Source organism: Cydia splendana, chromosome 13, assembly GCF_910591565.1.
Source record: "Cydia splendana chromosome 13, ilCydSple1.2, whole genome shotgun sequence".
NCBI classification, from domain to species: domain Eukaryota; kingdom Metazoa; phylum Arthropoda; class Insecta; order Lepidoptera; family Tortricidae; genus Cydia; species Cydia splendana.
In genome coordinates, this window is record NC_085972.1 from 8,239,669 (window position 1) to 8,267,471 (window position 27,803).

Consider the following 27,803-nt stretch of genomic DNA (forward strand, 5'->3'; position numbering starts at 1 on the left):
AGTGCTGACACTGAACTGACATTTATGACAGGACATTTTTATCAGCTGTTTTGGACGTTACGCAGCTGTATTTCTGGAACGAAAAGTATTTATTCAATTTTATTTTCTCGACGTTGGCAATCTTGCTTTTATATGCAAAAATATAGGCTCTTGATTATCTGTTTGCAATCCTTTTGCATTATCTGTACCACTTGACAGATGTGTGACGTTCTGACGTTTCGTGTCGGATTTGTGAAAGAGGTGGATCGCCAGTGTTTTTTGTTCGACACGAAGATAAAAACACTCAATTAAAATATCACATATCGTGTAATTAAATCAATGCAATTGTGTTCACAGTTTTGATTATGAAACCTTTAATAGATTTCGATGAGTGCCTCAGAGATTCGCCAAAATTTCGGTAATTAGTTGCACATAAATCAATGAAAGTTATTCTTGTTATGATAGAAAGTGAAATTCATACGTGCTGTGTGTGTTAAATACTTGTGTAAGAATTCCTTTTTTGTGTGTGCAGAGAACAGCTGGAAACGGAGGAGGCGAGTATCGACGGCTTGGAGTTGAAGCTGGATAAAATCCTCAAGGCATGTTCGCTTATGATAGACTCAGGAAAAACATACATGACTCATCGAGGGTAAGCCTGTAGTGTATATTTCTTGCAAATGCATTGCTGTGCAGTCATCTGAGACTGTTATATCATTGAATTGTTCATTATGGCTGTGGGAATGCTATTCCATAATTAACAATGCCTTTGTGTATTGCCATAGACTCCCAAGACGGCTCTATTAAAAAAAAGTAAATACTCATGTTATCAATAACAAGTAATGCTGTTTATGATTACTACATTACTATTTTAAAAGTACATAATTTATATCAAATATTCAAATTTAAATTTTTTTTTAGGCATCAAGCCTAAATTCCAGTTATATCTCTAATAAACAGATATAAATTTTGAGTTTTAGTGTCTATTCAAAATTTTGTAATTATTTGTAGTGCTTTCACAAATGCACTTTGGGACCTGAGCGGTTACTTCTCGGAGGACCCCACGGTGATAGCCACGCTGAACCGGATGATCCATGCACTGCAGGAAATGAACAAGTTCCACTCCATACTCCTGGACCAGGCCTCCAGGACTGTACTCAAGAATCTCACAGCTTTTATTAAAGTGTAAGTCCATGTTTGTTTGTGTGCTTTCTTCTGCACTTGGGTACAGTCTGGCAAAACAGAGTAGAAATTAAAAAGTGGCAACACTGTAGTGTCATCCCTTTCAAACCAATTTATATAAGAAAATGGGACGACACTATATACAGTGTTGGCAATTTTTAATTTCTACTCTTTTTTGCCAGACTGTAAGTAACAAGAAATTAGTATGGTTAAAGTAGGGATTATGAATTTGTTGTCACAATAGTGTAATTATTTATGCATTAATTTATGAAAAGCTCAGCATTCAGTTTTGCAGATCTGTATGCTAATGAAAACATGCAATAGCATGTTGATTAAGGTACAGAAAAGGATAAATTACATACACTGCAGGCACCATTCACTCTCACTCTCTTTTCCCTGTCATTGCGGTTAGTATTGATGTATTATACACATTTATTATGCCTTGAGTATTAAGTTTTATAACCATGTAAGTCCTGCAGGCCTATTATGGATGGCTTTGTCCACATGACAAAATATCTGTCACTTTTTAACAGAGTGCGATAGAAAGTGACAGACACCGTTTCATCACACTGTCACATAGACAAGAACAACCATCATCTCCGTACTGCACATGTACTGTAACCATAACCACACCAATACATTTATAGTCAAGTGATATGAGTATCATTCTGACACCCTGCAACTCGTCGTAGGATCCTGCTTTCCTCAGACGGTGTTCTAATTGTCTATAGTCTGTATCTTTAGGTATTAAAATAAAACTAAACAAACAATTTGTACATTTTCCGGTAGTAATAACATTTATTGGTTAACGGACCAATTACAAAACTGCCTGGATCAGTCACTAAAGAACCTGACTTTAACCTGCATTATTTGATTGTGTAATGTTTTCTTCTACCCTAAACTGGCTTAAGGCCATTTGAGGGTAGACTTTGTTTACTTTTATTTAAATACCTAAAGATACAGACTATAGACAATCATTTTGGCTAATCATTAGTCAGTTTAACTGTAAACTTGTTTGGCTTGTATTAATGACTTTAATGAGCTATAATTAGATTAGGTTTCCTTGGAGGAAATGTTTACCTAATGGTGCAATGACTCATGAATGGACAGCTTTAATGTTTACATATGGGCTTAATGGCTCTTTTAGAAAGGTACTTGAGGGTTATTTTGTTTATGTTTGTTTTATAGACTCATAATAACTGTTTATTTTTGAAAAACTACACATGATCAAAGTTGGGTTTTATACTTTAAAATAATAATAGCATAGTCTGTTATTTTAAGCATTACATTTTTGAGGGGTATGTTTAAATTAAGAACTTTATTTTGTTAGCCATAAAGAAGAAAAACATACAGATTAAAATATCTGTAATAAGTTACGCATTGTAATTAAATTTACAAGACCAAGAAATTGTATTCAAAATTTAGTAGTCTACCATTAGGTAGTTTCCAAATCTATTTATGACAGGATATTAACAAAACTGTTAATATCTAAATGTGTATCTATATCACAAAATGATAATAAGGGATTACACTAAACCCAAACTACTTTATCAATGTTCATTACTTATTAGGCACATACACATTTTATTTATGTGTTCTGAACGCAACCACAAGTGATTCATCAATTCATCATTATTATGATAAAACAGTGTCCTATTGTAGCAAGATCTTATATAACTTAATTTGTTCATCAATTATTTACTTTGCGTAAATTGACTTTAATCATATTACAAGCATAATAATGAGAACAATGCAGAAGGCAGTAATTTTGGACACGGCGCGTATAGTACGTCGGTTCCTCACTCTGCGGCCCTGACCACCGGCAGCTTGGGCCTTGCCCCGCTGCCGGCGGCACCCTAGGTTAGGTATTTTATAATGTGCTTATATATTGTTTGTAATGTTTTGTGTTTTTATTTTATATTGTACTTTTATACTCACATTGTAAACCCTACCGTAAGACCCAAGTTAAATTAAGGACAATTATATTTAGACTCAAGTTTCCGTTTTGTTTCAGAGATATTAAGGGTGTGAAGGAGAGCAAGCACCATTTCGACAAAATCTCAAATGATCTGGATCTAGCTTTAAATAGGAACTCACAGGTGAATATTAAGCTAACCTGTAAAAACCTATTTAAATATTAATTACTATATCTACCTATTTAAAAAAATTGACCATTATTTTCCAACATATTCCCCATATATATTATAACCATTAGGATTTTAGATCGAGATTGTATAGAAGTTGTTAAACGTACCACCCAACCACATTTATCCCCCCTCCCTCTAATCGTCTTATACCCATTAACAACATTTTCTCCCCTTTGTAGTTTCCTTATAATAGATGCTTTCAAATAAATCTATATAATATCATTTATTTTTTAGGGAAATTTACGATTCAATACTATGAGATGGAAAATGACCAATAGAGGATCCATGACATTGCCTGTTAGTTATATTTTTTTATTTATTTACTACGTACAAGTAAAAATAATTACAATTTTAAGTTGCATAACCTTATAACTATCATGTTAGAATTCATCCTAACTCCTAACCCATCATGCTCCATTATAAAAGAATATTAGGGTATAAAATCTACATATCTACACTTTCCACCACTAATAACACAAACCTCGGATCCGTTTAACCTCGTAGGACCCACCATAGAATGTTTTCCAATTTTTTATTTCAACCTTGTTCTATAAGTAAATTGGAACGAATTTAGTTTGTTTTAAAACGCACTGAAACAAAAGAAATACTACTTTATTTGTTTCACGAACGGTTCAAATTAGATTGCAACGAATATGTACATTTTAATGTACATTTAGACTCACGAGGTTATGTAATATGTCAAATGTTAATTAAATTTGAACTCTGTTACCTAGGTGTCAAGACACAAACCGACCGACGTGGAGGAGGCGGTGAATCTCTTACTGGCCACGCGCTCCTGCTTCCGTCACACGGCGCTCGACCATGTCCAGAAAATCACCATGCTACAGGCACGGAAGCGGCATGAGATATTGGCCACTGTGAGTTTATTGAGTTAACTTTATTATTTAGGTGTCAAGACATAAACCTACGCTCTTGATTTCGGCACATGGTGCTCAGTGCTCGATCACGTCCAGAAAATGACTATAGAGTCTGTTCGGAAAGAGAAGAGTCGTGGAATGTGTTGGGCCCCATATGCAATAAAATGTTATTCTTCGAAGGCCGCAAAAATTTGTGACACGCTCTTATGGCTCTACAAATAAGATCGTGTCAGATATTTTTGCGGCCTTCGCTGTGTAAAATATTATTGCAGGTGACTGTACGGTCCTATACATTAAGCAGTAACGTCGTATGTTCTTAAGCGGTCAAATTCGGACGATTTCTTAGACTTAAGTTTGACACATCTTATACAATCGACGATTCTTTGTTTATAACGAATGTTTTTTTACTGATGCCAACATAATAGAATCGCAACGAAGACCGGTAACAGCAATTAAGTAGGTAACAATAAGTATCCGTCGATTGCTATCTCAAGGTGAAGCTATGCACATTCACGAGTTTAGCCAGTATCTTCGTCAACATCGTCAATGACCATCCGTGTACCTTATTGCAAAGAAATAAGGTATAGCTATGGTCAGTTGAGTTTGTTGCTGTTAGTACATAGCTTTGTTATAGACTTATAGTAAAATGTAAATAGCCAAGAACTAATGGAAACGGGGACATAATAGGTAGAATGCCGTGCTGTAGGGCTCAATTTCATTGGTCGATAGATTCCGCGTGCGGAGTGCGGGAGATTTCCAAAACGAATGACATAGGGCCCGCATTCGGGGAACTGTTTTCATTGGTCGATAGGGCTCGCGTGCGGGGTGCGGGAGATTTCTAAAACGCATGCCATTATGAGTTTCACTAGTCGTTATACCGCCTGCGGGGAGTCCCCGCACGCTTTATATCGGCCGAGTTATCGACCAAAGAAAATGAGCCATTATTGATATACTTATACGAATATTACGAATAGATTAAAGATCGTCAATAAAAGCCATCTCCATTGTGCTATTGATTATTGAAGTGACCGAAATGGAGACGAAGTTTGCTTTAGACCCTATTTTCAATACGATAAAGGTTATTGCTAGTTTAAGGGTCGTTGGGAGTTTTCATATGATTATGTACAGTCAACGTCAAAGATATGTTTACATTTTCCGCCATATGTAAAGGAGTAAGGTGGAAAAGAATAAGAATAAGAATAAAAAAATAAAAGCGGAAACATCTTTGACGTCGACTGTATTTTTATGTTTTTTTTGACGATTACTGCAATAATAACCGCCCCATTAGAATCGATTTACTTTGTTTATAAACATTATAAACAATAATGTAATTCCATTAGTCACGAGTGTCACGACACTGTGTAGTTCGTATTGCACTTAGCCGTAAGGTGAGGTAATAGAATTGATTCCGGATGCTTAATAAATATTCATATGCGTTGAACTTGCCCTGTGCGTACCTAAGTACCTATACAACCCACCGCGTCTAATATGCGAGTATTAATTGATATGTACTTTACATATGTATAAACTCTTTATTGTACAAAACACAAATATGGCACAGGATAGGCAGTACAAAGGCGAACTTATCCCTCCTTCCAGTTAACCTTTGATTAGATGAGAATTGATGAAGAACGGTAGACAAATATAGCACTGAGTACAATAGACTAGAGCAGTGTTTTTCAAACTGGGGGGGTGGGGGGGGGGGGGGGGGGGGTCGCGATAAGCCTCTACCAGCTGCTACAGTATACTAAGGGGGTCGAGTCATGAAAAAGATTGAAAAACACTGGACTAGAGCAGCGGTCGGCAACCTTTTAGCAGCCAAGGGCCAAATAGTAGTTAACAAAGTTGACGCGGGCCGCACTTTGTTAATATTTATGACTTTATCAGACATTGTCGTTTGTAAATGTTACATACAAAATAGCCATGGAGGCTCGCGGGCCGCAAGTGTGAGGTTCGTGGGCCGCATGTTGCCGACCGCTGGACTAGAGGAAAGTCAATAAAATTATAAAACAGGGCGAAAATTATTATCATAGTCGCAGAGTAATGATTAATGATCGTATGTATAACCGGGAGTGCTCCGAGCGAGAAATTATTCGGGTTAATCCCTGCCGCTTCACTCCGCCGTCGCTCTGCGGGACAACATTTCCATCTTCACCACTTAGGTTATTGGCAGTTCCAACTGTGCGTTGTTCCAGAAATTTCCTGCCTCGCACAGCTAAACTGAGGGCCTTTGCCTCTCTGTCGCACTTGTAAATTCGTACGTAAGTTTGACAGTGAGGCAACACGTCGAACGTGGTTCCCGGTAGGCCCTCTGTTTAATGAAATGTCGCCCGCGGCATTTTCTAAATTATTATAAAAGGAAGCATATTATCTTGTATACAGGAAAAAATAAAGGTTATGCACTAATATGCCTATTCCTATATGCATATTGTTATTTTCCTTGTTAATGAAATAAATTAATAATCCAGTACTCTTCAATGAAATACCTTAAATATGTAAGTGTGCATACATTATGTATCTACTTTAACTAAGATTACTCATTTCACAAATTCGTTTTTAGTGCCCTGAAGGCCTACCGCGAACCTCGTTCGACGTGTTGCCTCTCTGTTGCACTTGTAAATTCGTACGTAAGTGTGACCGGGAGGCAACACGTTCAACGTGGTTCGCGGAAGGCCCTCTGAATCTGAATGTTGTAATTGGTTTTACGGGTCCATACCGTAGTCAACAAGTAAGCTTCAGTCCTAAGATACACTTGTAAGTTTTACTTAGGTAAGTAGGGACAAAGCGATTTGTTAGAATGAGATAATGATATTCACCTCTCATTCTGTAGTATAGCTGTGTCCCTGTCCCTACTTACGTGAGTAAAACTTACAAGTGTATCTTAGGCCCTACCGAGATCGTACCTCTCCATCTCTCTTCGAGTTCGTTAGTCTAGATGTAGAGGTAGAGACACATAAGGCCCAGTAAGTTCGTGTTCTTCTCTCTCCCTCACTGAGCGTAAGCGTGAGCAAGATGGAAGTGCGTGCCCGGGTGCGCTCTTTCATTTATACAATACAATACAATACAAATACTCTTTATTGCACACCTCATTACATTACAGAAAACAATACAAATAATACAGGAAGAAGAGGTTAAACAACAGACGGTCTTATCGGTAACAAGCGATCTCTTCCAGACAACCTTCCACTCCATTACATTTATTTTATTAATCAAAACTTTTATTTTATAAACGAATCGAATACTTCAATAATATTTAAAAGCCCCACTTAGAGCTGTATGTACCTACATACCTAAACCTGTCCTTATCGATTGTTATCGATTCGATGCAGTAATTTCGGTATCTATGCCAATACGAAACAAATTACCCGTAATTGTTTACCTACATACATTACGCATACTTCCGCCAATGATACCATATCTAAACACACCAAATTTACTTTCCAATACTCGTATTTGTTTTATAGAGGGCTTGCAAAATCAATCTTATTGCAATCATCATTAAGTCTCTTTTTATGTCGTCGCAAAAAAACAAAGTTTGAGAATTTCATTCCGATAAGCTTATCCATAACCATTGAGTACTTGCAAAAGCGATCTTGCTGCAATTGTTATAAAGTCTACATTTAAAGCATCTTCGATTTGAATGAAGATTTGACACGGTGAATGGTGAAGAGTTAACTTGTAAGTATTCGATATCGTCAATGGAACCGTGTCACAATGTTGCATCTCTGTCACACCTGTATTAATTTGTGGGACGAACTCAGTCGAAGTGCAAAGGATTATCGTTTCATATCGATGATCGCTGTCACGATGTCATATCGCGTATTCGCGGTCTCAGTCGTAATTGTACAATAGTACGGAGTGTTCTCTTGTCGAGTCCGTCTTCATAGTGCAGTGTTGTGTGATCCTTTGGAATAGTTGGATTTAAACAGATGAGTGTGTATTAGGAGATAAGGATTTGGGAAAACCCTCACAAATATAGGTGTGTTAATTTTTTTAAGTGTCTTGAGATCTTACGTGCGCTAAGGTGTTGTTTTTTTTTTATGGGCGAAGGATCGTATTATTTTTGTCCTATTTTCTTGAATATGATTTTATTGATATTTATTTAACATGTTCATAGTTTTATGTAAGACTTGACTTGTCACTACACCTTATAAAACAAAGTCCCCCGCCGCGTCTGTCTGTTTGTATGTTTAGTATAAACGCGATAAACTCATAAACTACTGAACGGATTTTCATGCGGTTTTCACCTATCAATAGAGTGATTTTTGAGGATGAGGTTTAGGTGTATAATTTGTTTACCCGTGCGAAGCCGGGGCGGGTTGCTAGTTAATAAATATGATACCATCCTGGCTTTGAAATTTGATTACGGTTTGCAATCACTTTACAGAAACTCAGTTTAAGTTGCTAAAAGTGCACTTGTACAATTCATAAAAAAAAGTTATAAAAGCATTTTTTATACCTATAATTTCCTAGGATATCATGGACATATTACAAGGTTTTAATGGCACGGTTTTCAATACGCAACTAATAAATTTTATATTAAATTAAGATGTATTTATTCGGGTACTTCTGAAAGGTAAAAACACTAAAACAGTGGCGGATAATTCCAAAAAGGGACTCTTATTACAACGGAATATGAGTCATTTTGAAATGATTTTCGGGATTACCCAATTTTCGAATTTACCCGAATACACTTAATATTTATTTATTTTTATTACATACATGGAAAACCAACAGCTATAAACATTTCTAAAAGCTACAATAGATTTACAGAGCCAATTACAGGTTCTTATATATAAAAATTAAGTACATAGGTAAAATAAATATACAATGACATTATCCAACATTTTACGAGATTGTATATTTAGGTGTAGCTACTTACCTAGGTATTTAATATATAATAAGTCCTTATATTTTCTTAACTAAGTTTATCTTAACTAACTTAACAATTGGAACGTCCGTGCCTCTATGGAAATAAAGTGTGTCAGGTATTTGTTTTGCTGCTTTATATTTATATCGTGCAATTTTATATTGTACAATCAAACCAAGCTAACTCTGCAACGATTTTGATAGCACAGATCTTGCTATAAGTGCGTAAGTGTTATTTTAAACGGCAAAATTCTATGAAATTATGACTCTAAATGATTATATGTAAGTAACTATGTTAAATTCATACACAAAAAAGATGACCTAAGTTCAAAGATGAACGTATCCGTATAAGGGATCTCCCATTCAAATCGACCTTCATTAATCCTACGTGCATATTATGTAGGTGCTTACAAATGGCACACAAATAGTGTATGGACTCACAGTTACCCACGAATACGTCTGCACGTACTTGTTTGTCATACTATGAGTCATAGATTAAAGATAATGTAAGCAAACAATTAATGTTTTTGTGCGAAATATGTTTGTAAGTAAAAAATTTACCGTTTGCTAATAAGTTTATACTCGTAGTATATATTCTTATTAATATTATTCCTGGCCAGAGAGAGAAAAAGGATTGATGCATTTGAGATGTGGTGCTGGAGACGAATGTTGCGAATACCTTGGACAGCAAGGCGTGCTAATGCATCAATCCTAACCCAGCTCCGACTGAAAACTCGTCTATCCACCATATGCCAACAACGCATACTCTCATATTTCGGACACAGTGCGCAGAGGCGACGAAAGTTTGGAAAAACTGATTGTGGTTGGAAACACCGAAGGCAGAAGATCACGCGGTCGTTCACCAATAAGATGGACCGATCAAGTTAAAGACTCGTCATCCTCTGCTTTCTACACGGTCGCCAAAGACGCGTTGGACAGAAACCGGTGGAGACAGATCATCCGCTCCAGATGCAACTCTGATACTGACCACACGACCCTCAGACATGAGGGACTGACCAGAGAGAGATAAATTCTTGATTCGATGCGAAGAACAATCTCTTCACAAAGAATGATAAAAAGTAGCCATTGCCGAAGTGCCACACTATGACCAGTGATCAATTGTTTTCCGATTATGTTCATACAGCCAAGGCCAGAATGCCTATGTTTATTTTTCTCAAAAATGGACGGCAAAGTCGACTTTGCCGTTTAAAAAATAGGTTGCGAAGCGCGTAGTTTATGGTCAGTCAAAAATTAAAAAGTTAAAAACATTGCAGTCTCGATTTTGGGACTGCAATGTTGCATACAAATTCCATTATTTGTCGAGTTCCAAACTTTTTAAAAGTTGAAATGGCCATATCAAATGAAGGCACAGGCCCATTAAACAGCCAAACAGATGATTAGTACCGCGACTATTTAGCTGTCTCAAATAGGTTGGCGTATTTTCGGCAGAAAAATACACTTCTATTTTTTATTAAAAAAATAAAAAGGCGGCAAAGCTAATTTTTTCAATTGTTTCTACTTTTTTCTGTGAAAATATATACGTAAGAAAGTTGCTTTTGTAAAATATTTCTATGATATTTATATTTCTTGCACCATTTTTGAGAAAAGCACTATATATGACTCGGCTGGAAGGCTACTTGCTGGCTTCGGATTCAATTAAACGGACTCCCAAGGTCGTCCGTTTAAAACGAATCCTCAGCCTGCAAGTAGCTACTTCCGAGCCTCGACAATAATGTACTATTACAGATTAACACGGCCACACATGCATTAATAATTATATAATCTTATTTTTATGGATCTGTTTTTATATCGTTTCGCCTTTGATTACCATAAATCCTGTCTTGTTGCAGTTCCTGTCGTACATGCAGGCGTGCTGCACGTACTACCACCAGGGCGCCGACTTGTCCGAGGATCTCGAACCTTTCCTCAAGTCTACCGCTGACGAGGTACTTCTACACTTCTATATCATCCTTCTGAGTTCCAGAAGAATTTTGTTTTTTTAATTTCGAGCTTTCTACTATCGAATCGAAAAAAGTTAAACGCATTTAAAATACGAGTACTTATGTCCAATATAGTGCACGCTTAGGCTTCGTAAGATCGAACTTATTTATTTATAAAATACATGTCGGCGGCATATCGTAAAATCGGGCATATCGAGATAATCCTAGGCGTATCATGAAACGCCACCATTTCCTGATCTGACTAAGATTAACCCAGGCATATCACGATCTGCCTTATGAAAGAGGCGGCAGATCGATCAGACCAATGCGTTCGTTGATATTCCTAGCTTCATACCGGGCGCATCGTAAAATACCTAATTGATCGAGATATTCCTAGGCATATCATGAAACGCCGCCATTTCATGATCTGATGAATACGTCGCACTACGTTCATTTTGAGTAGCGTGAGCAGGAACTAAAATAACGTAACGTCCAAAAACGTAATATAGTTTGTCAAGCCATTTCAATGGTTTTCATTTGCTAAATTTTAGGACAACCTACTTTATTCGATATGCCTAAACGTTGAGGTTTGCACGATAGGACTGGTGGTCGCTAGTCAGATCATGAAATGCCGGCGTTTCATGATCAGCCTAGGAATATCACACCTTGAGGTTTGCACGATATGGCTGGTGGTCGCTAGGCAGATCATGAAATGGCGGCGTTTCATAATCTGTCTAGGAATATCACTCCTTCAGGTTAGCACGATATGGCTGGTGTTCGCTAGGCAGATCATGAAATGGCGGCGTTTCATGATCTGCCTAGGAATATCACACTCTACTTATTTGATATGCTTAAACGTCGCCAGGCAAATCGTCAAACGTTGAGGTTTGAACGATATAGCTGTTAGTCGCTAGTAAGATCATGAAATGGTTTCATGATATGCCTAGGAATATCTCGATATGCCCGATTTTACGATCTGCCGCCGACATACATATTTTTAAGGCTAACTTTATAAAAAAGACGCATATAGGATGGATAGCCAACTATTACGAATAGTTATTAATGTTATTATTTAGAACTAAAAAAATGGATCCGTAACGTAAATAAATTTCAATTATATTTAATGACAATGACATGTTATTAAATTTAATCCTCGCGTAAATCGTGTATTTAATCTTCAAATGAGTCTAATATTTTTTATACTCATTACCTTTCTGTATCACATCTGCATGATCTGCGAAATAACTTAACACTAATTACGCGTCACATTACCCAAGTGTTATACTGTACCAGAAGAAAGTATACGTCTAATTGTCGACTAATTGGCACAATCAATGATATTCCAACTGAATTCATCGCTAATTGCAATTGCAGGTGTCAACAATGCGTAACGACACTAAAATATTGGACAAGGAGATGGAAAACCGGCACACAATTGTAAATAGTAAGGACAGTGTGTTACCAAGCTGCAAGCCCCCCGATGGGAACTGTAAAGATGGACTGCTTAGTACCCCTTGCTTGAAAAGCTTGCCCAAAATGCAAGGATATCTTTTCAAAAGGACTTCAAACGCGTTTAAGACATGGAATAGACGCTGGTTCTACTTATATGACAACCGATTAGTCTACAGGTGAGTTTTAATTACAAAACTTCCGTGAGACAGACATATTAAATATATTAAGAATGGACCCCTCCTCCTCCTGATGACACTCCTCGGTACGGAGTGAAACATGTCAAGCGTTTTTCGACTTAAAATACGTGAGTGACCCGTTCTTAATACAGTGGAACCTCGCTAACTCTAACCTCGATAAGACGAAATCCTCGTTAACACGAAATAAAATGCTATTCCCTTCCCTTCAGAGCCCAAAACCTCCATAACTCGAAATATTTAACCTCATTAACACGAAGTAACCAACGATTCCCTTCACGACTATTCAGTACATGTTTTACCTCTATAACTCGAAAAATGAAATTTGACCTCTACCACTCGAAAAAGACAATAAGATTGTAATTTTTGCATTTCTATAATTACCTCTCTAACACGAATTTTTCATGCGTTTTACCTCTGTAACTCGAAGCCTCTTTAAACCTACAAGAACCTCCTTATGTCGATGCTCTCCATAAAACGAATCCTCGTTAACACGAAGTTTTTGCCGTTTCCCTTAAGATTCGTACTATCGAGGTTCCACTGTACATTTAATACAGGTGAGTTTGTTTCGTAATTGTAGTGTCGTAACGGTAAATGGTTGCATTACAGCGGTCCTTGTAAATCAAGCTAATAATTTAATTGGATCGCGTTGCATTTTACGACCGTATAGCCGACGATACTCGTAATTATAATGAATTGGAGAATAGAAACTTTGCGTGAAAAGAGTTTTATGTGTAAAATGACTACATAATTCCATTTTGCGTTACAGTAGCACATCAGTATTGTCTTATTTGATCAAAGAAAATTACTTAATAACTTCTGCAGCTATATGCGGCTTGCGTTTACTGGATTATCGACCTTAATGCCTTGACTGAAGGTCTTAATCTTTCGCTTATTTCGTCGAGTTTTCGTGTTTATTTACACAGATTCGTACTAAATGTAACTAATCAGTTAAAACATTTCGCAACGTACAAGGCCGGGGTTAAGTCCTTGCAATGTAGGTCATTGGTCGTAGTCGTGTAACTGAAGATTTAGCATCGAATATTTAATTTACAATACTGTATTTTTTGCATCATTGTATTTAAATCTATTACCACGGTGAAGACGCCACTCTCACTCAGAATACACGGCTGACTTTAGTTTCGAAATAACAGGAGTATTGGAACTTCGAGCTATTTATTATAAAAGTATATCTTATACCTTTAAACGAGCAATTCTTGTATATTTATTTATGTATATATTTCGGGGATCTCGGAAACGGCTCTAACGATTTCGATGAAATTTGCTATATGGGGGTTTTCGGGGGCGAAAAATGGATCTTGCTAGGTCTTATCTCTGGGAAAACGCGCATTTTTGAGTTTTTATATGTTTTTCGAGCAAAGCTCGGTCTCCCAGATATTGTATATTATGTAACTATGGGCTCATTTTTATTTACATTTCTGCTATTCTGAAACAATCGTTTTCTGATTGCGATACCTATGTGCTTTATATACTTATTATATTCCCACGTTTACAATGAACATGGAATTGATACTTTTTCCATAATTATGATGATGATGCTCTCCTGGCCGATTTCGGCCACAGCGACTGTGTGCTCCACTCTCTGGTGCGCCCTTAGGTGGCTCACGTACCCTATCTTCTTGCTAAATACTCGTATGTACTTAACTCATAGTGTATTTTGAATAGACAGGTTTATTCCTATTCTTCAGAAAAAGAAATAGTTCTGTATTTGTTTCGCTATTTAATTTGCACCGTAGACAAAGGATTACTGAGACGCATATAGTGCAACATATTGTAGACACAAATTTGACGTTAACGCTTGACAACCTTATTTGTACTTGCGCCTTACGTATCTTAAAACATCTTAGTCTTGATTTATGTGAAATAATGTATTCCTTATTTGTAGGAAAAGGACAGGAGAGCTGAATGTGACAGTGATGGAAGAGGACCTACGATTGTGCACGGTGAAGCCGGTACTCGACGGCGAGCGTCGGTTCTGCTTCGAAGTGCTTTCACCCTCCAAGTAAGTATTACGTTACCAACGTCCACACTGTTACTTAATAGTAAACCTTACTGCAAAGAGATACGGTGTATAAACGTCTGTCAATTCTAGTGAACATTTGATAATCGTTTGTCCCTATATGTCCCCCATGAGCCGTGACAATAATGTCTGGACAACGCAAGGAAGAAAATGATTTGTCCCTATATGTCATTTTGACTTTTGAGTTTGTTAGGAAGTGACAAAATTTTACAAAGGTTTGCTAAGTTTTATGAATAAAGGGTTAAGGTCCACCTATGGTATGGGTAGTAAAAAACCTTTGAACCTATTATGGTTTCCTATTCAGCGGCGTAGAAATTAAACTCGCAGATCCATATAAAGTTTATAATAACTAAGAAAATAAAACAACAAAATGCGTGCAAAGTGCGGAAGAAAGTTAGGCGACAGAAAGAAGCTATGTACAATATAGATGTAACGCGCGTAAGCAGAGGCTAGCGATAAGGCGGAGAAAAGCGGCGTGCGTTCAGTGCGAATCTCTGGGAGCCTCTGCTCGAGCGCAAGCGATGAACTGAGCTCCGGCCGGTCGCGCCGCGGTGGGGGCGTGACGTCACAGCCAGGGACCGCCAGGCTGCGGGCCGCTCTCGCCGTCGCCTGACTACGGGCCCGCTGGAGAAGTCGGTAGTGTGGAGTTTATGGTCACCACACCACCCCCCTTGGAGATTTATGGCCCTGCGACATAAAAATCAGGAAAAGTTACTTTTCTGCCCGAGCGTGTCGTCCTGACGACTTCAGACGGACAGACGCTAACTTGGGATTGAGATGAACTGTCGTCAGTCACCACATAAGCTGGTTTGACTCTGTCGATCGAAACTGTTCCTGGTCCTCTCTGTAGGTCTAGAGTTATAGTTTTATCGGTTCGCTTCAAGACTTTCAGTGGACCTGTGTACGGAGCTTCCAAGGACCCTCTAAGATGGTCTTTTCTTAAAAATACATGGCTTGAGGTTTTGAGGTCTTTATGGACAAAAACTGACTTCGTACCATGCCTTGAAACAGGAGTAGGTCTGATTTTAGCTATGTGCTGCCTCAGCTGGGAAACAAAACCCACTGGCTGGACCTTATTCGCAGAATGTGGTTGTAAAAACTCACCAGGGATCCTCAGAGGCTCACCATAGACCATTTCTGCCGCTGAGCAGTGTAAGTCTTCCTTCCACGCCGTCCGTAGACCCAAAAGCACGATGGGTAGGGCGTCTGTCCATCGTATCTCATTGTGGGCCATTATAGCGGCCTTCAAAGTTCGGTGCAACCTCTCGCACATGCCGTTGGCAGCCGGATGGTACGCTGTGGTGCGTCGCAGTTGAATGCCACACAGCCTGGAGAGTTCTTTAAATAGATGGGAGCCTCTGCTCGAGCGCAAGCGATGAACTGAGCTCCGGTGACGTCACAGCCAGGGACCGCCAGGCTGCGGGCCGCTCTCGCCGTCGCCTGACTACGGGCCCGCTGGAGAAGTCGGTAGTGTGGAGTTTATGGTCACCACACCTATGTTCAAAGGTTTCTTTACTATCCATAAAAATATGGATTTACCCAGAAAATATAGATTTTCTGCCACTTATAAAGATTTTTTATATCCAAAAACTGAAAAAAATTCATATTTTGGTTTTTGCCTTGTTACATGGGTGCTAAATAATGTCGACAGTTATCTAACAAAAACTTACCTTTGTACGGGTTAGTATTTGTATTTGTGTAATTTGAGTGTAATCTTTCTAATTCAAGGAGCCACATGCTACAAGCGGATTCCGAAGAGATGCTCGCGTCCTGGATCGCGGCTTTACAACACGGGATCCGGTCTGCCATACAACAAGGTCGCAGCCGCGATGACTCTAGAGTCCAGCACGACGCACCTTTGGAATCCATGCCTCCTGGCATGAGGAAGATCAGGTAAAGAAACTGTTGACACGGACTCACGGATTCCGAAGAGATGCTCGCGTCCTGGATCGCAGCTTTACAACACGGGATCCGGTCCGCCATACAACAAGGTCGTAGCCGCAATGACTCTAGAGTCCAGCACGACGCACCTTTGGAATCCATGCCTCCGGCCATGAGGAAGATCAGTTAAAGAAACTTTTGACCCGGACTCACGGATTCCGAAGAGATGCTCGCGTCCTGGATCGCAGCTTTACAACACGGGATCCGGTCCGCCATACAACAAGGTCGAAGCCGCGATGACTCTAGAGTCCAGCACGACGCACCTTCTCACGCACATGCCTCCTGGCATGAGGAAGATCAGGCAAAGAAACTGTTGACACGGACTCACGGATTCCGAAGAGATGCTCGCGTCCTGGATCGCAGCTTTACAAAACGGGATCCGGTCCGCCATACAACAAGGTCGCAGCCGCGACGACTCGAGAGTCCAGCACGACGCACCTTCTTTGGAATCCATGCCTCCTGGCATGAGGAAGATCAGGTAAAGAAACTGTTGACACGGAGTCACGGATTCCGAAGAGATGCTCGCATCCTGGATCGCAGCTTTACAACACGGGATCCGGTCTGCCATACAACAAGGTCGCAGCCGGGACGCACGACGCACCTTCTCTGGAAGCCATGCCTCCTGGCATGAGGAAGATCAGGTAAAAAAACCGTTGACACAGGCCAGGCAAAATTGTTTCACAAAATTGACAATTTGTCACCTAGACTGACGATTTGTAACTTACCTGCCATTTTTTTTTCAATCAAAATAGGTAGTGCCTATAAGTCCCTAAAAGTGTAGGTATAAGTTTATAAGTCTTACCTATCCTCTAAAAAAATCTATTTATGGCACACGTGTAACATAAACGCCATTTGGAAAAGCAGATTTAGCAATAGTTTAGCTAGGCTTAGTACAAAAGAGTCGGTTAAATTGTATTCATTAATGCGAAATAATATATCGGGTTAAAAACCTAATTTTGCATAAATGCTGTTAAGATTTGTATTTGCTTATCACTTTGTACTTTTGTTATATGAGTCTAGAGACGATTTATTTCTACAAAACCTGTTTTAAACTCGTCATATTTGTTTGCGCAGGATATGGGAACAACTGCTGAATATTCCCGGCAATAACTTCTGTTGCGACTGCGGCGGCCCCAACCCGCGCTGGGCCAGCATCAACCTCGGCATCACGCTTTGTATAGGTACGTCACCACACGGGGTTGTTATGCCATTTAGGTTTCTTGCTAAATTGGAAATTCTATAGCGTAAGTATTGAACAACCAATTTAACTAGGACCCTAAATGGCGCAACAATCACAGAGCGTGATGGTACGTCATAATGCGTGGTATAATAAGTACAAGAACCTTCGTATCGTTTGGTTAAGATTCTAAACCCAATATACGTATGTAATGTACCTTCTGCAAACATTTGGCCTCGTAATGGGGCAGTATGGGGTTCTTCAAAAAAGGAGTGTACAGGTTTTTAAAAGGTCGGCAACGCGCATGTAACACATCTGGAGTTGCAGGCGTCCATAGGCTACGGTGACTGCTTACCACCAGGCGGGCCGTATGCTTGTTTGCCACCGATGTGGTATAAAAAAAGGTAATTATTTGCCAACATTACATCACGCTTGTACAGAAAACAAAAGCATTTTTTTCTTCTAAAATTTAATGTAACAAACTTAAATGTCACTTTATGTGCATTAGGGTGGTATTCCACCTATCCAATTTCTATGTCCAATGTGTATTGCTTCTCACATTTTGCTTAATGTGTGTGTGAGATCTAATGACATTAGACAAAGAAATTGGACAGGTGGAATACCACCCTTAGTGCCAGTTGCACCAACCACATTTGACAGACTGATCAACGTCAGCCGGCGCGCCCCGGCGCTTTACTATGAAACTATCCATACATACAAATTTAGCGAACTCTTTAACAATACGAACAGTTTGGTGCAACCGACCCTTAGAGAAGGTTAAAATTTAATTGAAATAGAATGAACATATGGAGGTCGTTCTTTGGAACCATAAGCGAAACTTCACGCCCAAAGGTGGCCAGTTATTGAAACCTTGTACTAAAATGAATTCTGTTTATAGGTGAATAGAATTCATTTTTAGTTTAGGGCGGCCAGTTACTAATAGTGGCCAGTTACTGACAAATTCACACACAGTTTCACAGGAACTTTTATTCTCTCCAGAATGTTCGGGCATACATCGATCTCTTGGAGTACATGTCAGCAAAGTAAGATCTCTTACACTCGATGATTGGGAACCTGAAATCATTAAGGTATGTGCTTTATGAAGGACACCGTAAAATTTTTGTTAAGTATATGTAGTAATATTATATGTTTCAATTAAATAATAGTTGCGAAGTCCAAGGAAAGTGGAAGTTATCTACTGTCTGTTTATATCGGGTGGAACAGAACGAGGTACTTTTATGCAATCGAGGAATCGTTTAGGCTACGTACTTTATTTTTCACTTATTAATCACGTTAATATTTCTAACCGTTTTTGAGATACAGTTTGTTAAACATTAGTCCAAAAATCTGTATGTTTCAACCCTAGTAAATAAATCCTATGAATGACATGACATGTGTGTCAATTTAAAATGTAAATAGCTTTGGAGGGTTAACACTGATATAAAAATATTTAATTTCAATGATTTTGTTTTACTTTATAATCCAGCTTTACGATTATAATAACTCGATTGTAGATCACTTAGATAACGCTATCCTTTCAGCTCAGTCTAGAAATGTTCCACCCTGTATTAATGTTTGTATTTATTTGTTCTTGTTGCAGGTTATGGCAGAACTGGGCAACAAAGTAGTGAATCTAATCTATGAAGCTAACACAGACGGGACTTCTGTCCCCAGAGCAACGCCGGATTGTGAAACGTGAGTTCTCATCTAATGAGTATTAGTTGGTATTATTTAGAAGGCTTTAAAACGAGCCCATAGGTATTTGTAATTTTCACCTAATTAACATTAGTTAGAAGGCTTTGAAATGAGCTCATAGAGATATTCGTACATTTTTACTATGTGTCACATTTTTTGTTGAGGTTTTGTATTGTATCCTAACGATGACAAACGAGTGTGGTTCCGTTTTTCACCGTTTCTCCTCCACTTCTCGTTCGTCGATCTTGCAGAGGGGTATATCTCATGCGTAATGATATGGAAGCCTCGAAATACTAAATCAACTCGCAGTTAGCAGTAGGTACAGTAATCTGCAGAGATAACGGAACCCCTGCATAGAATCTGTTTTGCATGTCAGTTATCTGTAGCTTACTATACATTTAGGTATTACACCATAGCCAATGGGGTTGGCATCTGTCAAAGGTTTGTATAGATGGCGCCATTATAGCTTGCCCCTTTTTCTATGAGATTTGGCTTAAAGGGCTGGCATCCAGGACATAAAATTCCATTAAAAAAAACAAAAAATTACACAATTCTAGGGATTGACGGGGCGAGCTATGCTGGCGCCATCTGCTAAATACTTCGACCGGCTAACTCCATTAACCATCGCCGTACCTTACAGCGCGGTGCGCGAAGCCTGGATCCGCGCGAAGTACGTGTCGCTGTGGTTCGTGAAGGACATCACGGCGGCGCGGCTGGACGCGGCCGCGAGCGAGCCGGCGCCGCGCCGCTGCCGCAGCCGCTGGTCCGTGCGCCGCGCCCGCCGCAGGTCCGTATTCTGTAGTAACCTATACTCTGTATCTTTACGTATTTAAATAAAAGTAAACAAACAATTTGTACATTTTAGGGTGGTTATTGGTTAACGGACCAATTACAAAACCGCCTGGATCTGTCACTGGACGACCCGACTTTAACCTACGTCCAGCTAAATTGGCTTAAGGAGCCATTTGAAGGTAGATTCTGTTTACTTTTTATTTAAATACCTAAAGATACAGAGTATAGCGTAAGTTCCGTAATGCTCTAGTGTCTTAGGATAGCGGTGCCGTCATATAGCGGCCGTCTCCATACTAAATAATACGGCTAAATATGGATGTCGTAGTATTTGTATGGAGACGGCCGCTATATGACGGCACCGCTATCCTAGGAAACCAGAGCATAACACTATTTATGTGGGTCGTGTCGTACATGTCTGTCAGGTGTCATGTCCATATTACGGCTTGATCGTTATTATTAGCTATAAAATATGAATTCGTGCAAATAACATGGCGTACTATTCATAAAGCATCGAGTAATAATATTTATATAATTTGTTCTTCTAAAGACTTGCTTTACAATTTACACGCAGCTTTGATGTACATTTAAGTAATGAGATTTTAAAGCTTATAAAGCTCATAAATAAAAACTTGTAATACCTTAATTCTTCATTCATACCAAAGGACCAAATTAAACCACGATTTAAAAATGCTAAAATATATTAGGTATCTAACTAAATCGTTGTGTTTTTAGAGTCCGTGCTCCACCAGCAGTCCCTGAAACCATACCTGATGAAAAAAGTGACGCGAACAGCAACACCAGCGGTAACTTATTCTATTATTTGTCGAATCATCTTATGTATTTCTCAAGACTACTAACATTTACCATGTTAGTTATTGCGATGACGTACGAAAAAGTGTACAAGTCTGCAATTCTGCAGTATGGACACCTTGTAATATTACGATGCTTAAGCTTCTAACCTTTTATTTTAAACTTATTTCCTAAGATTTTCAATGGGTTTAATGCTTTTGTTTTCATGATATATTATTGAGAGACCAATTTTATTATTAATATTTATTTCACCAGAGAGTTCAACGAAGTCCGGCTCGGGCGAAAACAGCCCGGTGCTCCTCATTGGGTCAGAGTTGGCCAGTGAGCGGCAGGTTAATCTCACCCTCAGCCTGCCCTCCGACCACGATTCTACCGAGGGCGAGGATGAAGACGACCTGGGTAAGTTAAACGAAGACTGGATCGGGTGGAAACAGCCCGGTGCTCCTCATCGGGTCAGAGTTGGCCAGTGAGCGACAGGTTAATCTCACCCTCAGCCTGCCCTCCGACCACGATTCTACCGAGGGCGAGGATGAAGACGACCTGGGTAAGTTCAACGAAGACTGGATTGGGTGGAAACAGCCCGGTGCTCCTCATCGGGTCAGAGTTGGCCAGTGAGCGGCAGGTTAATCTCACCCTCAGCCTGCCCTCTGACCACGATTCTACCGAGGGCGAGGATGAAGACGACCTGGGTAAGTTCAACGAAGACTGGATCGGGTGGAAACAGCCCGGTGCTCCTCATCGGGTCAGAGTTGGCCAGTGAGCGGCAGGTTAATCTCACCCTCAGCCTGCCCTCCGACCACGATTCTACCGAGGGCGAGGATGAAGACGACCTGGGTAAGTTCAACGAAGTCCGGATTGGGTGGAAACAGCCCGGTGCTCCTCATTGGGTCAGAATTAGCCAGTGAGCGGCAGGTTAATCTCACCCTCAGTCTGCCCTCCGACCACGATACCTACCGAGTACTTCTACCGAGGGCGAGGATGAAGACGAACTGGGTAAGCAAGTCTGAATAAAGTCCGGCGCACCTTTTCAGTGTTTAGTTTTTATTAAGTTTATAAAAAAGCATATACGTATATATGTTAGTCTGTAACATGTCTCTAAGGTATTTGTAATATGGGCCTTGTTGCCTGACTTAAAATGTTAATAATTAAATTATTTTTTTCTAAGGGTGGTATTCCACCTGTCCAATTTCTTTGTCCAGTGTGTATTTTGTCTCACATTTTGCTTAATGAGAGAGTGAGACGCAGTGACATTGGACAATTATATTGGACAGATGGAATACCACTCTAATTTGAAGTGGTTCGATCTCATTTTTGGCGGTAGAATTGGGAGCCCGTCCCGATTGATTAATTACAGATTAGGTCAGAAAAAAGCGCATTCCTTATTGTAGCTTTGCATTATAAGATTATAACCAAGCTTGTTATTTTGATTTGATGTCTCGTTTGAAACTTTTTAGTTTAGTCTAGTGTTGATTTCCGCTTTATGCCGTAAGCGGCGTCTGAATACTTATGGCGTTATGCATAAACGCGTTAGGTACTGGCTTGAATTTTTGTATTTATATGTCATTTAGACTGATGTGTTTGTAAGAAAGGGATAAAACATAATTTAAGTAAATCTAGCGGGCCTGATTTAGTTAAATTATGTTTTATCCCTTTCTTAGTTTTATGAATAAGGGGGTTAGTATAGAAATGTGTCCGTTTAACGTTTATATTGTTTGGATACAAATGCTAGACCCTGTTTGTAGCGCTACTTGAATCCTCGGTCTAAGTTCCGTGTACTCGTTCCAGAAGCGGAGGAGATCTCGTCGCTGTCGGCGCAGGCGGTGCTGTGGCGGGCGGCGCGCGCGCACAACGTGCCGGTGATGCGCGCCGCGCTGGCCGCGCGCGCCGGCGTGGACGTGCCCGGCGCGCGGGCGCGCGTGCCGCTGCACAACGCCGTGCTCAGTGTATGCATCCTGGCCGATTTACACGGCGCAAGAGCTCGCATGCGATTTTAGTTACATTGCGGACTGTTGGTTACGTCACAGAATAAATAATAGTACTGCCGTACAGAAAGGAAACTTCCTACAAACCCGAAGTTTGACAGCGGTTCAGGGTCGAATCATGCTATCCCTTTCTAATGTATGGCACTATCCCTTTCGGCTATTTAGGGTTGTCAAAATTCAAGTGATTATCTTATCTGTGGTCGTGCACGCAAAAGGAAGTCGAGTGATGCCGACCCTAATAATTGCTCGGAGCAATGCTGAGCCGAGCGGAGCCGAGTTTGGCCGAAGTCAGGAGTTTCGCACCCCTGGTTACGTCCAATTCAACTCACCGATCAAAAACCGCAATGTAATGAAACTCGCATGCGAGTTCGCACGCTGTCTAAATCAGCCCTTATACGAGTGCTAAAAAATCTCGACCGCTGCGGGTGAAAAAGGAACTCAGCTGTTTTGTGGCAGAAAGAGATACCAACAGAAAAATGTTTGAGGGGAACGCGTCGCCATATTCCAAACGCATCACGCAGCGCCCTACTTTATCCAACCGCTAGTGCGTATAAGCCCTAATCGTTACCATGACGATTGTACGCCAAAAAATTGTATCACTTTCTAAAAAGTTAAGGGTGCCAGTTTTAAAGTTTCTGGACACTCCCTTGGTTACAATACGACAATACTTAATAATATTTTTTTTTGTTTTCGTACAGGGTTCCGTGATGGCGTGCTCGTTCCTGCTGCTAAACGGTAGCAAGCTAAACCCGCAAGATGAGGATGGCAAGACACCGCTCCACCTCGCCACCGAGGCCGGACACACCGCCCAGGTGAGCTAACAAGTCCAAATATACAATACTATGTAAGCCCCACTTCTGTGTTTGATAAGAATCTTAACCTCATTTTTCAGACACACGAGTTTAGTAACCAACATAAAAGAAAGTTCCGGACTAAATAATCTGCCCTTATTGTGATAAGGGCAGATTATTTAGTCCGGAACTTAAAAAAATGGTTTGGAAATGGGGCTATTCATAAATTACGTCATTTCAAATTAGGGGGGGGGGGGGGTCTGGACATCGGATGACGGTAGCATGAAGTAGGAGGAAATGGGGTCATTTGATGCATGATTTTTGGATGATTATAGGGGGGGGGGGGTCCAAAATCGTCAAAAATCGATGACGTAATTTATGGACAGCCCCAATGGTCAGGAAACATTGGTTTTGATGAGGCAAATCCAAATGAAAATTTGGCACCCTTGCGTAATGCCGCTAGGCAGGGGTCACCATGTACGGAGTGCAATAGTGAAACAAACAGCGATTCGATGGTTTACTGCTAATAACATTATGCAAGAAACGCGTTTAACCAAACGTGTATCATCTCACAAGACGGTTTCGTCGAAGCTGCTTCAATTGCGACCCTGTAAATTATGGCAAGTTTCTTTTTCTGATTAAATACCTGAATATTGTGTTCCAGGTTGTCCTTTTATTGCGGTACCGAGCAGATCAGTCAATAGCGGACCACGAATCACAGACGCCGCTGGACATCGCCGTCAGTCACGCTAACGCCGACATCGTCACCTTGTGAGTTTGACTGCACGTTATTAGGGTTCCGTACCCAAAAGGTAAAAACGGGACCCTATTACTAAGACTCCACTGTCCGTCTGTCCGTCCGTCTGTCTGTCACCAGGCTGTAACTCATAAACCGTGATAGCTACACTGTTAAAATTTTCACAGATGATGTATTTCTGTTGCCGCTATAACAACAAATACTAAAAACAATAAAATAACTATTGAAGTGGGACTCCCATACACCAAACGTGATTTTTTTGCGTAATGGTGCGGAATCCTTCCTGCGCGAGTCCGACTCGCACTTGGCCGGTTTTTATGGTTACGAAAGACAAAGACGTCTAGTATTTAGCACGATACATTTTCACGTTGCATCAGCTTCAAACAGCGGCTCACACTTTTACCGTCGTTGTGAATGTGAATGTAAAAGTGAGGCATGACAAATATTTTGTTACGATTTTAAATATCTGTAATCAGCTTGGGGCCTAGTATTCTCTGAAAAATGTGTGACGTAATCTAATAAAGCTCAGTGCACATAACAATCTACTCTCCATTTTAACCTTTTGAACGCCACAGACGGCAATTGACGTCAACGCAAAATCGTGACAACGACGCCAAAGACGGCATTTGACGTCGATCGTTTTTTGATGAAAATCTACTGAAAAACACCCCACTTTTAGGTTGGCATTATTTATTCACAAAACTAAATTTTACCCCCGTGGCGTCAGTGGCACGGCAAATGGATGCGCCGTTGGGCGTTCAAAAGGTTAATCAGACTAGATTCCTTAAGGTAGTATTCCACCTGTCCAATTCTTTGTCCAATGTCAGTGCGTCTCACTCTCTCATTAAAGCAAAATGTGAGACACAATACACATTGGACCAATATATTGGACAGATGGAATACCACCATTAGAAAAAAAACAAGCAGCTTTTCATTGTGTACCATAGATATTTCGATCTAACTAAAAATCTAACTACATTCAAATGTTCAAATCAAACATTTTATCAAGTCTCGAACCCACGCTACTGCAACTGGGGCAAACCTACTCCATATTTAGCATTACGGCAGATTCTAGTCTAGCTGTTACACTTAATTATAATAGGAACGATAGGAAATAATATTACAAAATTAAAATTGACTTCATAATTTTTTGTTCTGCAGGTTACGGCTAACAAAGCTGAACGAGGAAATGCGCGAGTCCGAGATGTCGTCTAACGATGACACGTACAACGAGGTGTTCCGCGACTATACCCAGCTCGCTCACTCGCACCCGGAGCGGCTAGTGCGAGCGAGACACAACAACAACGAGGGTAGGTGACTGATGCCGTTGAATGGCCATATGAGCAAATCGCGGTCTTACTCAAAAGGGCTTAAAAAATGTTAGCTAAATTACCCTCTCGCCGTAGACAAACGCTTACGCGTAAAGTATACTCTGGCAAACCACTTTGTCAGTAGAAGAAGGCGCGAAATCCATGCTCTATGGGAGCACAACGGTTCGCGCCTATTTTTTTTTTTAATTGTTGCCTTTTTCTACTGACGGAAATGGCTTGCCAAATTATAGTGCTAAACATTGTAGTAGAAAATTTGACAGCTGAAGTAGAAGGCTCTGCCGGCCTAGCCAAGGTTACAATCGCTATCGCTTCGACAACGAAAAGCTTTATGTCTCTCTATCACTCTTCCGTATTAGTGCGACAGTGACAGTTGCGTTTCGATCGCTACGGAGCGTAAGCGATTGGCATCTTGGCTACGCGGCTTGTATCGTTACAAGTCCTGTTTTAACCGGACAATGCCAACACGTTTCAGTTAAAAAAAAAACCGGGCAAGTGCGAGTCGGACTCGCGCACGAAGGGTTCCGTACCATAATGCAAAAAAAAAACGGAAAAAAAGCAAAAAAAAACGGTTACCCATCCAAGTACTGACCACGCCCGACGTTGCTTAACTTTGGTCAAAAATCACGTTTGTTGTATGGGAGCCCCATTTAAATCTTTATTTTATTCTGTTTTTAGTATTTGTTGTTATAGCGGCAACAGAAATACATCATCTGTGAAAATTTCAACTGTCTAGCTATCACGGTTCGTGAGATACAGCCTGGTGACAGACAGACGGACGGACGGACGGACGGACAGCGAAGTCTTAGTAATAGGGTCCCGTTTTACCTTTTGGGTACGGAACCCTAAAAACTAATATACTTTTGGAAATAGGCCTGTGATACATAAGGTACAAAAGATTGTTTTAAAACTTTATTGCAAAAAAATAAGTAAAAATTACAAAAAGGCAGACTTAATGTCTTAACTTAATCTCTTCCAGTCAACCGTAATGTGTTCATTTTCAGGAGAACAGCCTAGCGAATGACGCAGCGGTGCCGCGCGGCGGCGTTGGCTGTGGTAACGACTGAACGGACCGGGCTTCGATTCCAGCGCCCGTTTTAAGGTTGGGCTACACCCTCCTAAGACCCAAGGTCCTACCTTAGTACTTCTTCAGAGCGATGAAATTTAAACCATATTCATTTGGAACAGAGTTGCATTTCTTTTGTTTCGTTAAATTTTCAAACAATTAATATTCAACCCTATTCCCTGCACTATAGGTTCAAATTTCATTGGCAAATTTTGAGTTTCGCATTTGTATGGCTGGGCCTCAGGAGGATACCGTAGACTAGAGCAAACAGCTTGTGCATTATGTACTACACTCAAACGTTCATTTAGTATTTTGACCATCACGACTATTTTTAACATAATAAAAAAATGGTTGAAGCTATAAATTCGCCTGTATGTTTGTTATAGGATTATTAATCATGAATTGATTTTGATGATTGTCTTATAACACAAAATAGTAAACCTCTTTGGCAATGTACCCTTAGAGGACATAACCAAACGGAGTAGCCGAACAGGCGTTCCCCTCTGTCGAAAATAGGCGGCCAATGGTCATACACATTGTATGGATTGGCGTTTATCCGACATGGCTATTTTTACCTTACGTATACATTTGACGTGCTCCTCCCCGCAAAAATCGGCAAATTACAGGCAAGGCGTCTCCGTTTGGTTATATCCTCCAAGAATGTACCCGATGTCGTGTATAGCCGACCGTGGCATTCACAAGGTTAAATTATGTAGGATGTAGGTACATATTTTCTCCATAGATCAAATTGAGCGATACACAAAATGGCTTCATAAATCTAATAG

The 27,803-nt window shown here is 40.1% G+C and overlaps 2 protein-coding genes across 2 annotated transcripts in view; both read left to right on the forward strand.

The window, feature by feature from the left end:
* Positions 1 to 27,803, forward strand: part of LOC134796347 (ESF1 homolog) — a 328,393-nt gene that overhangs the window by 183,812 nt on the left and 116,778 nt on the right. The gene's annotated exons all lie outside the window — the stretch shown is intronic.
* LOC134795979 (arf-GAP with coiled-coil, ANK repeat and PH domain-containing protein 2) lies at positions 134 to 27,087 on the forward strand. The gene is made up of 21 exons (XM_063767875.1): positions 134 to 397; positions 512 to 628; positions 988 to 1,161; positions 3,173 to 3,257; positions 4,040 to 4,183; positions 10,903 to 10,998; positions 12,367 to 12,620; positions 14,545 to 14,661; positions 16,408 to 16,548; positions 17,027 to 17,098; positions 17,695 to 17,801; positions 18,797 to 18,885; positions 19,398 to 19,492; positions 20,133 to 20,279; positions 21,017 to 21,087; positions 21,350 to 21,493; positions 22,880 to 23,037; positions 23,775 to 23,888; positions 24,532 to 24,638; positions 25,786 to 25,934; positions 26,957 to 27,087. The coding sequence occupies exons 1-21, from the start codon at positions 345 to 347 to the stop codon at positions 26,974 to 26,976; spliced, it is 2,454 nt and encodes an 817-aa protein (XP_063623945.1). The 5' UTR covers positions 134 to 344; the 3' UTR covers positions 26,977 to 27,087.

What these genes read in the sequence shown, in the direction of transcription:
- LOC134795979 (XM_063767875.1), top strand. Translation starts at nt 345, where the DNA reads ATGAAACCTTTAATAGATTTCGATGAGTGCCTCAGAGATTCGCCAAAA. An exon ending in CGGCATCACGCTTTGTATAG is followed by an intron (nt 17,802 to 18,796) that starts GTACGTCACCAC and finishes TATTCTCTCCAG; the next exon opens with AATGTTCGGGCATACATCGA. An exon ending in CGAGGATGAAGACGACCTGG is followed by an intron (nt 21,494 to 22,879) that starts GTAAGTTAAACG and finishes TACTCGTTCCAG; the next exon opens with AAGCGGAGGAGATCTCGTCG.